This window comes from Mya arenaria, chromosome 8 (genome assembly GCF_026914265.1).
Source record: "Mya arenaria isolate MELC-2E11 chromosome 8, ASM2691426v1".
NCBI lineage: Eukaryota > Metazoa > Mollusca > Bivalvia > Myida > Myidae > Mya > Mya arenaria.
Window position 1 is genome coordinate 59627215 of NC_069129.1, and position 16785 is coordinate 59643999.

General features: G+C 35.3%; 1 protein-coding gene across 1 annotated transcript; it reads right to left on the reverse strand.

Moving 5' to 3' along the window:
- Positions 1-359: 359 nt before the first annotated feature.
- Positions 360-15549, reverse strand: LOC128242896 (phospholipase A2 group XV-like). Its single transcript, XM_052960317.1, has 7 exons — positions 14980-15549; positions 12025-12181; positions 8492-8610; positions 7362-7460; positions 6735-6962; positions 5621-5812; positions 360-5425 (listed from the first exon to the last, which is right to left on the reverse strand). Exons 1-7 carry the CDS (start codon positions 15065-15067, stop codon positions 5100-5102), a joined length of 1209 nt encoding a protein of 402 aa, XP_052816277.1. The 5' UTR covers positions 15068-15549; the 3' UTR covers positions 360-5099.
- Between the last annotated feature and the right edge of the window lie 1236 nt (positions 15550-16785).

Sequence of the window (16785 nt, forward strand, 5' to 3'; positions counted from 1 at the left end):
ATCGACGAATCGATGTTTTTAGAAGTTGGTGGTAGTCGTGTTTTTTTCCAATACTCGTTTATTCGTCTTCGTTGTCTGTCATATCCGGATACTGTCTTATAGTCCGATCGGTAATTTCCGTAATCACCCGATGCTATCTTAACCAATCATATAGCTCGATTGCCAAGACGTAAATAGGTTCGTTAATTTCCGGCTTTAAACTTCCGGAAAACTCACCTTTCGTACCCATATTGTTCGAACTGGGCTCGAATCGCCCCCTGTTCATCTCCCTCCCTAGAAAAAACTCAACGGATTTACATATATCTCAAAATCGATTCGTGAGGCCTTAAATCCGGAATTCCGGAATTTTATCATCCCTGTTATATAAATCATACCTGTATATATATTTTTAACCATATTTCAAATTGTTTCCAAAGTCAATCATAGTCATTATATATAGATATGTTATATAACATAAATAAAAGGGTACATGGCATTTAATTGAATTTAAACATACATAAATGAAAACATGAACATGCATGGCATGTCTGTGTAACATATCAAGACTTGCACCAAATGAAGAAGGCACCTTCACAAGCATGTTACTAGCAGAATAGTAAATAAGAGAAATTAAAGTATACACAGATGCAACACATCTTTAAAGCCAAATACTATATCAAAAAAATATTAAAATTCAATGTCTTAGTAATAAAGCTTAAAGTAGAATCTCAATAATTGGTTAAATATTGGAAGCCAAATATTCACGTGGGTCAGTGTTAAATATTGACATTAACAAGTGGACATTCCAACTATATAGGTTTGTTCCTAATTGCTATCAATAGTCAATACTCAAATTTACATTTGAATTAATTATTCATTACGATTAAAAAATAGCAATATCTTCTGCAATTGAGTATTTATTCTTATAAACAAATGAAACCAACAACATGTGTTTGTTCAAAAGAATAGCTGATTTTTGTAATATTGTATATCATTTGTTAACTGACATTGTGCTTATCCAATCAGAGAGCAATATTGAAATAAACAATGACCTTATACCTCATTGCGTGTTATGCAATATTAACGTCAAGTTTCATCTTACAAAGGACTAGGCAAATGTAATTTGCCGACTTAGTGCAAGAACTCAATATCTGCTTCTATTTCTATATGCAGTTATTGATTTATTGCACTAAAGTGACAAAATATAAGGACAATATTATGCATCAAAGAAGGCCTGTAACATAAACTAGAGTGATCAAGTAAAATTATATACATTTAAAGGCAATTGCAATCAAATCTATATAAAAAAGATATTCAAAACAAAGGCAAAACAATGTGAAAATCAACAAGCAGAGATGGGCCTTATTGTTAACTTTTAAAAGGGTCTGTTTTTATATCATGTAAAAAAGATTGGACATAAAAAGAAATCATGGTCAAGTTTTAGCCAGATATTTAAAAAGAGTAGGGTGTGGCAGAAAAAAGGGCAAACAAATCTGATATTAGTGAATGAAGTAAATATGAAAGAAATCTGTAGTTTTGCATTCTTTCGTTTACAAAAATGATATGGAAACAAAACTAGCACTTAAATAATATGATGAATAATAAAGATTTATGACAGTTCACTTTTGTAAATGCAAACAGCATACATCCCACGTGACTGTTGAAGTTCAATTTCACTTTTCAAAAAATATTTGCATATTTAATTAAGCAGCAATTCAAATATGAGAGGTTTAAACTGATCACTCTGATATTCTACCATGTTCCTCCATGCCGATATACCCGTACATTACAGCTGTCCTTAACTGTGTGCAGAAATTTGTAAAATCACTTTTGCACTGTAAATATATTCCTATACAAAAATGCACACAAAAATGTAAAGCTATCATATAATAAAAATGATATAAATAGTTTGCTCTGTTCTGTATAATACCATATGAGCCGCGTCACGCGATTTAGGGCCTTCGGACATATTTTCACTATTACAATGTTTTAAGGTATTTGAATGGCATGATATTTCAGGAAGATATTCTGAGAATTTCATGATGATATCACTTAAATTGCGTAAGTTACGTGTTTACAAGTGAGACCATGTATTGCGCATTTTGAATGCTAAATTTGACTTCATTCAAATGACGTCGTAACGCAAGTGCATTATTCAAATTACGTGCAAAATTATCGTATCAACATTAAAACTAGCTGATGATTTAAATTATTTTCTTATCACATAATCTTTAAAGAACATAAATTAAGATAAAAACAAGAGATGTTTGTCAAACATTATGCCCCCTGAGCGCCAAGTTGCCAGAAATATTTGGACAATTGAATGAAATATGCATGGACTGAAATGACAGCTGATTTGTCATTGGATGCATATGAGGCAGGTCATCTACTTATGATAACTTAAGAAGGCAAATAAATGCCCAACTAAAATAGTAACATAAAAGAAAATCATTTCTATACAAACATTTATACATCAATCCCAATCATCTGTGCATGCATTAAAAAAATATGGACAATCAGAAAACCTTTTTTCAGCTTACAGTCACACTGACCTTGACCTTTGACCCACTGACCTCAAAATCAATAGGGTTCATCTGCTGGTCATGACCAATAAGCCTACCTAGTATGAGGTCCCTGGGTCAAAGCGTTCTCAAGTTATTGATCGGAAACCGTTTTTCATGTTAAGGTCACACTGACCTTGACCTTTGACCCACTGACCTCAAAATCAATAGGGTTCATCTGCTGGTCATGACCAATACACCTACCAAGTATGAGGTCCCTGGGTCAAAGCGTTCTCAAGTTATTGATCGGAAACCGTTTTTCATGTAAAGGTCACACTGACCTTGACCTTTGACCCACTGACCTCAAAATCAATAGGGTTCATCTGCTGGTCATGACCAATAAGCCTACCTAGTATGAGGTCCCTGGGTCAAAGCGTTCTCAAGTTATTGATCGGAAACCGTTTTTCATGTTAAGGTCACACTGACCTTGACCTTTGACCCACTGACCTCAAAATCAATAGGGTTCATCTGCTGGTCATGACCAATACACCTACCAAGTATGAGGTCCCTGGGTCAAAGCGTTCTCAAGTTATTGATCGGAAACCGTTTTTCATGTAAAGGTCACACTGACCTTGACCTTTGACCCACTGACCTCAAAATCAATAGGGTTCATCTGCTGGTCATGACCAATACACCTACCAAGTATGAGGTCCCTGGGTCAAAGCGTTCTCAAGTTATTGATCGGAAACCGTTTTTCATGTAAAGGTCACACTGACCTTGACCTTTGACCCACTGACCTCAAAATCAATAGGGTTCATCTGCTGGTCATGACCAATAAGCCTACCTAGTATGAGGTCCCTGGGTCAAAGCGTTCTCAAGTTATTGATCGGAAACCGTTTTTCATGTTAAGGTCACACTGACCTTGACCTTTGACCCACTGACCTCAAAATCAATAGGGTTCATCTGCTGGTCATGACCAATACACCTACCAAGTATGAGGTTCCTGGGTCAAAGCGTTCTCAAGTTATTGATCGGAAACCGTTTTTCATGTAAAGGTCACACTGACCTTGACCTTTGACCCACTGACCTCAAAATCAATAGGGTTCATCTGCTGGTGATGACCAATACACATACCAAGTATGAGGTCCCTCGGTCAAAGCGTTCTCAAGTTATTGATCGGAAACCATTTGGTATTCCGACCGACCGACCGACAGACCGACCGACCGACCGACCGACCGACCGACCGACCGACATGTGCAAAACAATATACCCCACTTTTTTCAAAAGGGGGCATAATAATGAATCATTTTTGTATTTTTAATACATTTGGCCGTTTTTAACACAGACTATCAATCCAGTCAAAATATGTCGGGACAAAATCCATGGTTGCCATGGAAACATGAGTTAACTAATGGTCATAAATTGTCGAGAAAATGATGCACCAATGACGAACCTTAGAGAGAAAGAAGTCGGGAAGAAATTGATTTACATAGGAAAAATCATTATTTTTGGCATTTTTTATTAATGATTATTTCATTTGTAATAATTATATCCGAAGGCCCAAAATCGCGCGATGCGGCTCTTATTTGATGGAACAAGAATGCTTATAAAATGTCAAAAATCAAATTCACTTTTGGTTTTTGCTATTAATGTCCCAATGCAAAAAGAAATGTTAAGTTAATCAGCTTAAAATCAGCTCCATCCCAATGCAAATAACTAAACCCAACTAACTTCAAATGCTACTAAGTTGATCCTGTTGAAGCTGTAATGATAACATCACTTCGTTGACAGTAAACCATCCATCATAATATAAAAAATGCTACTGGTTAAGTTTCATTTGAAAGTTACAAAAAGTTCAAATATTTTTCTATTTTACACCCAAGAGCTTTATCCGATATAGGCATAATGTTATTTTAGAACCAAATTAATAATTAATTGCTATATAATCCTAGTATTTTTTATTACCTCCCTTTGATATATTTCCCATAATAGTAGCATTATTAAGGTTTTATAAAAAAATGGAATCCATGCAGATTAATATAATGGATTATCAATATAAATTAAGCATATATATTAATATGAAGTATGCACGAACACATCTTTGCCTCATCATGATGGATGGCTTATCACAAGAGCTCCACAAGTAAATGTTAGGTTTTAACATGATATTTAGTAGGAAGAAGTATCTCTTTACATAAAAGCAAGGTAATTTCTTAAAAGTGGCACAAAAATGAGTATGAGGTATGGATGACAAACACTCAACAATGGGCAGATTGTTCATTAACATCTTTGTTAACTGGATTGTTAACTTTTGAAGGTGAAACATTTTATAATGCGCCAATATATTTCAATAAAACAAGAAAAGCTGTGACATATGTCTAAGTTGTGAGTAAGAGGTACTTCAGATCACAATTAAGTATTCATAGCAATAAAGATTTGAAAGTCAACCACAATCATGTTAGCAAAGTTGTTAGGTTCTGAACAAATGGCCCTATATATCACAAGATCTAGGAATCATGAGACTGTTTATAATACCATAAAGCTTCCTCCATTCACCCATCAGTTCAACAAGAAATTCATCACATGGATGCATGGTAACATGATGAATTTCTGTTTGTCTTAGCTCTTGACAAACACTTTTTTGAGGTAATCAATCACACTTTTCAAGTTTAAGATCTGCATGTGTTCAGCCTTGTCAAATTCTTTATGATATATTGGCTGTTTTTGCATCTTTTTGAACTTGAGACAGCCATGCAGAGATCGTATGTTGACTGTTCCATCTCCATCATCAGGGATGGTTTCCGGGTAGCTCTCGTGCCAGGTCTTGTTGGTGTACCTGAACGCCTTAGGAGTGGTTACGTTGACCCCGTGGAGACAGTGCATCTCTACCCCAGGGGCTTTGAGGGGGTTTATCAGGGCATGCGTGTCCTCCCACATCATGTACCCTGGCAGGGGGTGGAAGAATTTTTCATGTATTAGGTCCATACAATCATTGTTGAATGTACCCTTGCGATAAATAAATCTGATGTCCATATCTTAAATAGGAAACTATTGAATAAATATGAATTTGATAAATGAAAACAAACTGAATGATATAATCCTGCTTTACCTTAAGATGCATCTAATTCCACTGTTCTCACCTGTTTCATAATTAATATCCTTGAAGAGTTGCTTATAGTCTCTGATGGTGTAGTTTCTGGTTGGAGCCATGACAAGGACCTCATCTGGTCCCCAAAACTGGTCCGACGGCATGAGCCAGGCTGTGCTCGGCATACTTCGCTGTTCTCGCCTCACATTCACTGACTTGACAATCGGGACATTCAGATTGTCACCTACAGTAATATAAGCAATAAGTAGTGTTGGGAATCAGACAGGAAAACTACTATCGATAATCGGTTTATGAAACCGATCAATGATCGATTATTAATCGATTTAATTATTATTTAAATATCTTTGCTCATCATATTTAAGGCAAACAGATACAGTGCATGCACCAGTTTTAAGCACTAATGTTCCCTTACAATATTACCACAAACATGAGAAGTTGAGAACCAATCCTTTAGCAGTTAAATTACAAAGAAAATTTGTAATAAGGTACTGTAGTGACTTTTTGACTTGATATAGTAAGACCTTAACATTTCAACATAAACTAGCATTAACCAGAAATAAGTAAATTAGTCGATAGTGGTTAGGTCCCTTGTTTCTATAATCGATTGTTTAAATTTCACTTTCCGATCAATTGTCGATTATAATCGATAATCGGCACAACACTAGCAATAAGAATAGTGAAAAAGATTAAAAGCTCAAAAATACTGAAAACAGGGTGTTTCATTACTGAAGTGCCATTTTTATAGTACTGTACATGATAAACAGAATAATTTTCATAAATTCTAAGAACAATTATATTAAAACTGAAAACTTCACCAAAGAATGAATAAGGATCAATTTATCCCGGTTTTTTGCTTTCATTGCCAAAATGGATCATACATAGAGTTATATACCATGTGGTCTGGCTTCAACTGATTTAAAATTGATTGGTAGGAAATTGCCTTTCTCAAGTAGGTAACTGTAGTCCACCTCAAGCACATGATATTACTTCTTAAATACTTCTGTCTATGTTTGATTCCATTTTATAAGATAAGCAGTAAGATAAATCAGTTGATAAGCAACTGAAAAAGACTACATGAAAATCTTGAATAGCATTGTATGAGTGTACGAAAGACACTGAGACTAGAACAGTCTGGCCAACTATACCTGAAATCATGAGGCGTATAGGTTTAGCTGCCCCACCCCAGACGCCCGCCAGCGATATAAAACTCTGGATGAACTTTGCCTTCCACGCATTGGTCATGTGATTGAGGAAGTAGAGAGTTACGGGATTTCCCATGCTGTGTGCTAGCAAGAAGACCTTCTGGTTGCCGGTTGTGTAGTAGGCTCGTTCTATCAATTGTTGGAGATCCACAAAGAATAGCTTCATTTCATCTGTAACATACAACAGTTCCGTTTAATAAATTAAATGTGATGTATCTATTGAGTGATTGAGATTACATTGCTTCATAAATCATCAATACATGTACCCTTTTGTGCAAGCTTGGTGACACCATATAACGTTGCTATTGTTAAAAACGGCAGTGTTTTTTTTTTCCAATTGTGAAATGAAATTCAAAATATCAGGTTTTGATAAATGATGTTCTTATTTAATAAAAGAAATTGGCCCCAAGCATTTTGCATTTTAATTACATTGTTTGATCTTTTCTGTTTAATATTTTCATCATAAATGGTGAAGTTTTGCCAATCATTTATTGTTCCAATACGTATTATAAGTTAAGTTTAACTTACAGTTGTATTTTTCTAAAGATTGAAACACCACCATAATCTTACTTGGTGCTTTCCTGAAGTCGAAGGGCGCCCCAAACACAGTCACATTTCTCTCATAGCCATATGTTGTCATTGCCTGTACAATGTTATGGAAGTATGTAGCTGAAAAAATAGATAAGGATACAAAAGTAAGTAAGTTTGTGGTGTCTTCTGACCAAATCAGGGCTAAATTTCGGCCTTATGCCCAGTGCTAAATTATACTTTTTCCCCAAATGTTTTTTTCCCTTAAATTTATGTTTCGAAAAAGAGAGAATGAAAGAAAATGGACCCCAAACCGTTTGTGTATGGAAGAGTTGGTGTATTCTTAAAGAAACAAACTTCATCACATTATTAAATCTTTTCTGTTGTTTTTTTTTAAAATCATTTTTGTCCATTTCTAGAAAAAGTTGTAATTCCCAATATTAATCAAAATGACACATTTTTCCCAATCTAAAATGCCTTGGCCCCATTTCCAAATAATGAAAAAAAACACTTAAAACCAATACATGATAACATCTATAAGCATTCATGATACAAGATTGTTTACATGTCATGATACGTGTATAAACCATGAAACTTCTTGAAATACCATTGATAATGTAAGTAGTTGTAGTAAATGTCCTGTTTGTGACGGAGTTCAGTTTTACAACATCAGGAAGATAAAGTTATCACACGATCAATGGTATTATCATGGTAAGGAAGAAAATGCTTATCATTAACATTGATAACAAATAACATCTACAATCAAATCAGATCTTCAGGAAAGGAAAGTTGAACAGGAAGACGTGGTCATTTCATTATTTAAGTGTCAAAACTAATGCCTAAAAATATGTCAAATAATCTTGATGGATTGTTTTCGAGGAAGTTTCATCCTTGTTCCCACAGTGATCTTTTTCACATACAGAATTATGCATTTGTTTAAATATGTTGAAACCCTCCAAATGATTGCCTGCTACATGTTTTATTGCCAAACCTCTTAAACTAGAAATATAGGTACAATATTTACTGTAAATGATTTGATTTCAATGTCAAAATTTTAATACCAGTCTGCCTTTTTTCATCCATTTTCTGTAACTCAATCTTATAAGTAAGTTCTTTTGTTTTAACATGTATAGTGTAATAATTAAAAAGGTATTTCAGAAATTGCAGCTTACTCAGTGAGATATGTGAGTGATCAAGCCATTCCACTGTCTCTGTTCCTCCAAAGCCAGGGATCTTCACATCAACGCCAGGAGAGTTCCTCGTGGTTCTGGTCACGTTGTCATACTCCAGCCTGGGCAAATATAAGGAAATGCTCATACAATTATAAAGTGTACATGAATACAGTGGGATTTTTTTCCTCAACTTAAAGGGGGCCGAAATTCTACCCCATTCACCATCCCAGAAAGGGTACTTTTTTCACAAAAATTGGATTTGAAAATCACACAACTAAAATAAATATTTGTTTTACTCTTGACAGGTCAGCAATACATACAGATACGTCTAAATGCAGTCTTGTTCTCTCGTAATATTTCCACACAAAGATCTTAAAGGGAGCTTTGCTTTGTTATTTTTGTTTCAAAATTACTATTGTTAATTCACAATCTTAGGCATTTTGTCGCTATTATCACAATTCTAAGGACCCTATTTAAACAAAAAGGTAAAACAAGTGTTTCGCTGGAAGCACTGGATGATCCCCATAGGCCCATTTTCGTTGAAAAAGCAGAAATTGTAATACAATGGGCTGGCACAAGTTGGAAAAATTCATAACATGTAAAGTGTAGTGTAACAAACACACTAAGGAGAGGGGGTAACTTAGGGGACAATAATGCCGAGTTGCCCTTTCCATCAATGGAAACATCACTGTTACAAGTGCAACAACACTCTCCAGCCTTAATCAGTAGTAACAAAATACCTCCTTCCATGACAATTCCTCTGTCGCTCTATCAAGGGGCCGCAGCATTCTTCTATACAAGTTGGCCATTTATAAATCGCTTATAAGAAATTTAATTCAACCACATGGTGGGTTATAAAAAACGGGATAAAGCTTATTGGATGATCATTTTAGGGTTGATCGCGATCAGAAGCTTATCCGAGGTTAATTTTTTTTTGAGAAATCAGCCCAATGGACCCTCAGGTGTGAGAGTAAAATTTTAAAGTAAATCTCAAGCAATGAAATATAAAAGCAGCAATTATAATTCACAAATATCAGTATAACAGTAAACTTGCACGATAGCCTGAATATGGATCTTCAAACATTTTATAATTTCATTGCCATCTATCTTTAGACCAAGTTTCATTTGAATCACATTAGAACATTTCAAGATATGGTACGAACAGTACCAGTCGTGTGAAAATATTAGGTTAAGGGGGGATAATTACATAAATATGCCGGGTAGAATTATTATCATTTGTTTCTACACTTCCTGTCATTTGATTGCCATCTATTTCTATACCCAGTTAAATTTAAATCCCTCAAGTTCATTCCGTGACATGACCTGGACAAGCTCCCATACATAAAGGATAGGATTGTGATTCTTAGGTACATGTACTATACACCTTTTTTAATCTATCTACATCCCAAATTTCATTTTAATTCCTTTATTGAAAAGAATATCAGGTAAGAGGAGGTTTTTAAAGGAACATAACTAAAAACATATGAAGGGCAGGATTATGGTGTGCATGCAATGCACTTCCTCTCATTGCCATCAATCTAAATTTCAAGTTTTATTTCAATCCCTTTGGTATTTTCCTAGATATGGCAAGGACAAAAACCCATATTTGAAAAATATTGCATAAAGGGGAGAAAACATAAAAAGTAGAAAGGGGTGGATTATGATTTGTGTGCACTGCACATTCCCTCATTGCCATCTATCTATACTTTAAGCTTTATTTCAATCCCTTCAGTATTTTCCATGATATGGCCCCGACAAGAACCAATTATGAAGAAAATGGTTTAAGGGAGATAATATAATAAATATTCATGATAAGATAATTGTTTTTGTGCACTGTACTTCCTCTCATTGCTGTCTATCTATGTACATGGTCTTATTTCAATCGCATCAGTAGTTTTGAAGTTATTCCCCTGCCAAGGACTTGCAAGCACCAGTAATGACAAAAATGGTAGTGGGGAGATAACTTAATAAATATGCATTATAGGATTATGGTTCTTGTGCACTGCACTCCCTCTTATAGCCATCTATCTTTAAACCAAGTTTTATATCAATCCTATCCATAGTTTTGAAGTAATTTTCCGAACAAGGGTTTGACAGACGGACGTCTGGACAGTGGAAAAAGCAGCGACTTACTGCTATCCCTTTGGGAAGAATAAAAACACTGGTACAAACCATAAACAAAAAACATTGAATAACATAAGACAACTTCTGAGTAACATATATAAATCTTTTTAACTTCTTATAAATTATGACATTTGAAAGGCATTTACAAATAAAAGAAAAAGAAAAAAAACAATTAATACACCATTCTGTTTACCGCATTTCCTCAACTATATGGCCATCCGCTTATAAGACGACCTATCACTTTGCCCATGAAATCTGGTGTTTTTGTCTTGACTCGTTTATAAGACGAGGTCGATTTTTAAAGCAAATCCAGCACTTGAAATTCTCAAAGTCTGTGATGATGTTCAAGCTAAACAGTCAATTATCAACTAAATCTGTTCATTTGCTTAGGATAATTGATTTTTATTTTCCAATTGTATGTTTTAACCAGCCTAGACGCACCTTGGGAGTTAAATGGGTTAATACGGTATTTGATTGACCTATTTAAATACAAACCATTACAGTGCACCTTTCATCTATACGCAGCTGTGCTGTGAAGTCACAAATTGTACTGTTTGATCTGCAGCCGACATACACGACACATTCCATTACATGTGTTAAAAAGTTAAATTTTCGCAGGTGTTTGTTTGGATTGCAGTTGAAATAAATAACCATTGACGATTGCCGATAAATTAATGTAACGATGACTGAAATGTGTATTGAAATCTGCCAGTTACATTTAACTGGATGATATACGCAAAGCTTAATCGTAAGGAAAAAGTAAGCTTTATTTACGACATAGAAAAAAAAACAATTCATTTTTTAAAATATTTTTCGTTCAAAATATTTTTATTGTAAAGGTAGCAAAATATGTCTCCTGTGATAAACAACGTGTTTGAACCGATAACAAGCGTTATATTAAGTGTTCATCGTAGCGAAACAAAGCAGATGGTCATCTTAATCCGATGGGTGTCATCGTTATTGGGGTGTCATAAACAGACGATAAATCAGTCAGTCGAATACCTTATGTTGAATATTCCTGATTCTGACTCTATTCATTCTGAATAGGGCCCCCTACTTTAAGGTTAAAAATCGGGGCCAAATTTCCTCGTCTTATAGTCGGGGAAATACGGTATGCATGATAAACATCAACAGAAATCAACCCTTAGAAATCTTCTAAATTGATTCATTAATATCTCAATTTAAATCATAATAATGTATGTATCGTTAATGATAGTTTCAGTTTAAAGCAGTCTTTATACAAAATCTTCCTTGTAGATAATGTGTTTTGTTTCAGGTTAAGCTAAGGGTTAAGGAAAATATATATCATTTAATTCAATAACCACAATTACACAAAAGAAAAATTCTCTAATGTATTTCCTGTTTCATATTGAAAGATAAAGTCTTCCAATTGTTCCTCACTATTTTACCTCATGTTGTCCACAAAGCAGTCAATGAGGAAGGGCACGAGTTGCTCCAGGTTCAGCCACAGATCATAGTAGTAGTCAGTCTTCTTGATGCAGTAAGACGCCACTGTGGTCGGCTTGTTCAGCTTGGCTTGAAACTGGCTCCCTCCATCGCCAGGCACTGTAGGAAAAAAATATTATACTACAAGCATAATAAGTAATGTATAAGCAAAACATTTTAAACAATTATTAGTTTAGATCATTCTGAATTGGAATGTGGGTCAAAAACGCCCAATAACAAAAAGTTATATCTGTCAAAAAAGGCCCAGTTACCAGATTGGCCTGGTCCAAATAGGCCAGCTTTTTATTATGCACCAGTCAATTGTAACCACGGCCCCACCATGTCCGGGGGTATACCGTGGATAGCCGGGGAAATGGGCCATGTTTTTACCTTTCAGGTGGCCCTGCAGTGCCGGGTGAATGCGGTGGTTTTGTCTTCGCACAAAATATAGCGGGAAATGGGCCTAACCTAAGGTCCCTTGGGTGAGGGGGATTTTACCATCAGTTCATCCCCATAGGTCGGGGATTTTAGCCGGGGTTGACTGGACCGTAAGTCAAAGTCCCCGCTATTTCCCGGACCTGGGGGGGGGGGGGGGGGGGGAGGGGGGGGGGGAGCGTGGTTACAATTGACTGGTGCATTACATAACTATTTAAAATATGTTCAGTTGTTGAATTAGATCTTTTCCAGTTTTAATTGTTTCAACATACTTAGATGTTGAACAATAACCCTGGTGATTTTGAATTGATATCATAATAGACATACCTACACTCAAAATGGGAATATAGCCTTAAGGAAAAAGAAATTCAATAGTGTTTTAGCCAGGAATTAAAAAGGGCAGGGTGGGCCAAAAAAAGAGCAGGGTGGGCCAAAATATGTGCATGGTGCTTTCTTATATGGGAAAACAATGCGCACAATATTAGCCTTGTATTGTTGTAAAACGACCATTTACCTTATCAAAGTACAGTCATGCATGTTCATGCACACATTGTAGCAAAATCCCTACAGAATACTCTTAATTCTTCTTTCTTGTTCATTTTCACTTTAGACACTTTCACAACTTTCAAGGCTGATTTTTTGGGGAGAAGTCACTTCTCCCACCAGTCAAACTAGGGAGAAGTGGGGAGACTTTAAGGAGAAGAGATACTTATCATAAAACCTGTGATAAATATTGTGCCATGCAAAAAAACTTTAAATTCACATTTACTTTGATTGCTTTTACAACCGGTAGATGGAATGTTAAAAAAGTGTTCTCTTTTGGCCTATCAAAAGTGTACTTGTCTAGAGTCTCCTTTTTGCAATGTATAGTTTACCTCCGAAAAGCGTCTAAAATAAAAACAAAGACATTAAAAAAATACCATTTGAAACAATCAGAATGGCCTTGTATATGAGCAATTAAAAACATTTAAGTGCAGGGGGCGAATCTTGTTTTGGTACGATCAGGATAGGGTACGAATGTCACATTCAGCTTTGCTGTTGTTTACTTGTCTTTGGTTAAATAAATTTCAATATGCTGACATTTTAAAACAAAATGACATTTCAAATCTCTATCCTTCATGAAAAGCTCACTAACACTTAATAATAGAACTAGAAAATCGAGAAATAAACTCCGAAAAATGTTATGACAAAATGGCGGTGACTCGCCGAATCTTCTACTTTCTAACATCGTACAAATGAGGAAAATACTGTTAGTAAATGCTTTATAAAGCAAATAAAAAAGTTTTGAGATTACAAAACAAATTTCATTATGAACATTCAAACAAAACTATCAAATATTGGACATGAAGTTTTGAGTATTTGATTTTCTTAGCGCCACCGTCTATTTTTTAATGACCGTCTGCTTCAAATGAAACAATGTTCTAAAAAGTGTGCCTTGTTTTTACACTGCAAGTATCAATTGTTTACTAATACTTGACAACATTTTTCATCAATTCTTCGCTTTTTCTATCGCAATTTAACAAACTTTTAATCATTTGACCAGTGTCTTCTCTGATTGGTTAACATGGGACGTTTCGATAATTTGATGACAGACGACCCAATTATGTGATTAGGAGATTACCGATTATTAATGGCTAAATTAATTAAATTTGTAACAACATCGGCATCAAAGATCGACATTTAGAGGTACAACTTCGATGTCTCAGACAAGAAGTAATGTGTTATAATGAATAGCAATTAGCACCCTGATTATAAGCGTGAATTACCGGTAATCCGACCCGCGGTGATGACGGTCGTGTGCCTTAGCACGCACTGATCTGTGACAGATTAGGAAACGGCGACATTGACCAATGAAATACTTTTAGGGCGTAACTTTGTGATAACAACGATCTGAATGGCCAGAAGGGCGCAAGGGGGCGGGAAAAAAAGGGCAGGGCAGGGCAGGCCGCCCTTGCATTCCGCTTTAACTAAAACACTATTCAAGATGTTACTTTAATAATTAATTTGTGTGCTTTACTAAAATGCTCAATTTTGAAGTGAAATATAAAAACATAACATTAATATAAAAAAATACTATTTGGGGTTCGCTCAGACCTCTCATGAAGCCGAGAAATGTTTAAATATGTAATATAGATCTGTGATACACAGTTCAGCTGATGTGATTAGGTGGTTATAAAAACTTAACATATACATGGTAATAAATAGAAAAGACGAATGAATGATTATGTAACTACATCATTCAACTGATCAAGTGATGCGGCTGCCACAAAAGCCTCATCACTAATGAAGGCACTGTATTTTGTATTAAAAAAAAATGTCATGCCATGAGTTATGAAACTAAATGAGTGGGGGTCTTGTGACACTGACACAGTGACACTAGTTTCTACACTTTCGAAATATGAATAAAATAAAAAATAATGAGTAACTTCATCTTTTAAAGCAATTAACCATTTATTTAACTAACAAATTTTAATGTTACTTGCCTAAAACCACCGGATTTAATTTGGTTCCAGCTTCTGTAAATGCAAAAATTCCAAAAAGAAACAAAATTGCGATCTTGTCAACTGCCATGTTGTTATACGAAACTAAACTTTGAAGAGTCAAGGCCGCTTAGCAAACTCCGCGCAGTGTTACTTCCCTTGCAGTACAGTAATCACTGCCTTCACAAATATCACGTGATGATAGAAACGGCACGTGATTGCAATTTACAAAATGGACGGAACACCTTTAAAAGAAATTCCAGCAACATGTTTCATTTGTTTAGAAAATAAACGATTTTATTCCATAAAAGGAAAAAATGCAAAACGTTCGATACATGTCTGAATAGCTAACAACACATCCATGTTGATATTGTAATTTGTAAATCCTACTTTCAATTTGAAAAAAGACCGAACATTTCCGAATGTTTTTTTTAATTGTTATTTTTTTATAAAACATATTATGCCTATCAACTCGCGTAAAGTAATTATTTAAGAAAGGATATAAGAATAAATATATATGATTAAAAAAAAGCCATTAAAAGTTTTCATCCAATTTTGGATGAAAATCTTGTGGTGGCAGTGATTACTGTACTGCAAGGGAAGTAACACTGCGCGGAGTTTGGCCGCTTAGATCAAAGGTGTGTCCAATGAAATCTATCGTAACAGCTCGGCCATCTCCGGCAAGCTTCGAGATATTGATACTAGCCGAGGAGTTCCGATTGCAAAGCCCGGAAAGAAAAAGGGTTACAGCCAACCATTTTATAAACGAAAATGGCTGCTTAAGGTTTGTGTTTGTAAAAACAAATCAGCTATTTAATTTTGGCTTTAAAATAGCTAATCATTTTGATAAACATTCCCATATCTTTTGGGTAGCTCAAAATGTCCCCAATTGAAATGTCATCACGCAAAACATGTGCTCAAATATTATGAAATAAATTCATCACACTCCATCATCATGAAAGGTCAGCACTTTGACTGTCTAACGATGGCAATTTAGATCACTGCTTTCATAAGCTTGTTTTAAAACCATATGCATAGTGTTTAACACTCACATGTCAAAGCGTCCCCTATATAACGATTGCCACTATAATACCTAAGTCAATGATCTTGATAGTTTTAATGCATTACATAGAATAATAAATATATTGTTATAATAATGTTTGTCCAAAATTATTGGGACAAACAATATCAATAGTAAGGGGGAGTCACTGCGTTGAGTTTAAAAGTAAATTTTAAAGGTTGTATCTAACCCAAAATAGCTAGACCGGAAGTAAGCATACAACTGGCATGGTGCACGGGAAATTCACGAATGTTTTGTTTTACACAATCGCGTAAGTTTCTGAGGTTATCTATGGATAAGGTCATCTATTGATGACGTTGAAATTGATTCAAACTTTGTTTCTTACAGCTAATTCTTGGTTCCATACATATCCTGCCTCAGACTCATGAGAATGTGAAAACTAAAATGCCGCAACCAGGAGCCAAAGACAGTCTTTTTTGTCTGACATATTTTGGCAAACCATTTCCTATCAAATGTCCAAAATTCAAAAAAGTTTAATAAAAAAAAAACTGGTTACCAAATCCAAGAAAGCATCAGAGGCCAACTTGCAGACTTGGTACTGGAGAGCTGCACAAGGTACTAGGATAATTAGTCAATATCCGGTATGCAGACTCTCTAAATTCAAACACAGCCCCCCAAGGTCCATGGAATAGCAGGGACTTTGACTTTCGGTCCAGCCAAGCCCGGGTAAGATCCCCATCCTGCGGGGATACACTGCTGGTAAAATCACCGCCAATTGCCCCCGCACC

What these genes read in the sequence shown, in the direction of transcription:
- LOC128242896 (XM_052960317.1), bottom strand. Translation starts at nt 15,067, where the DNA reads ATGGCAGTTGACAAGATCGCAATTTTGTTTCTTTTTGGAATTTTTGCA. An exon ending in ATTAAATCCGGTGGTTTTAG is followed by an intron (nt 12,182 to 14,979) that starts GCAAGTAACATT and finishes TTTTTCCTACAG; the next exon opens with TGCCTGGCGATGGAGGGAGC. An exon ending in TATACGCCTCATGATTTCAG is followed by an intron (nt 5,813 to 6,734) that starts GTATAGTTGGCC and finishes ATATTACTGTAG; the next exon opens with GTGACAATCTGAATGTCCCG.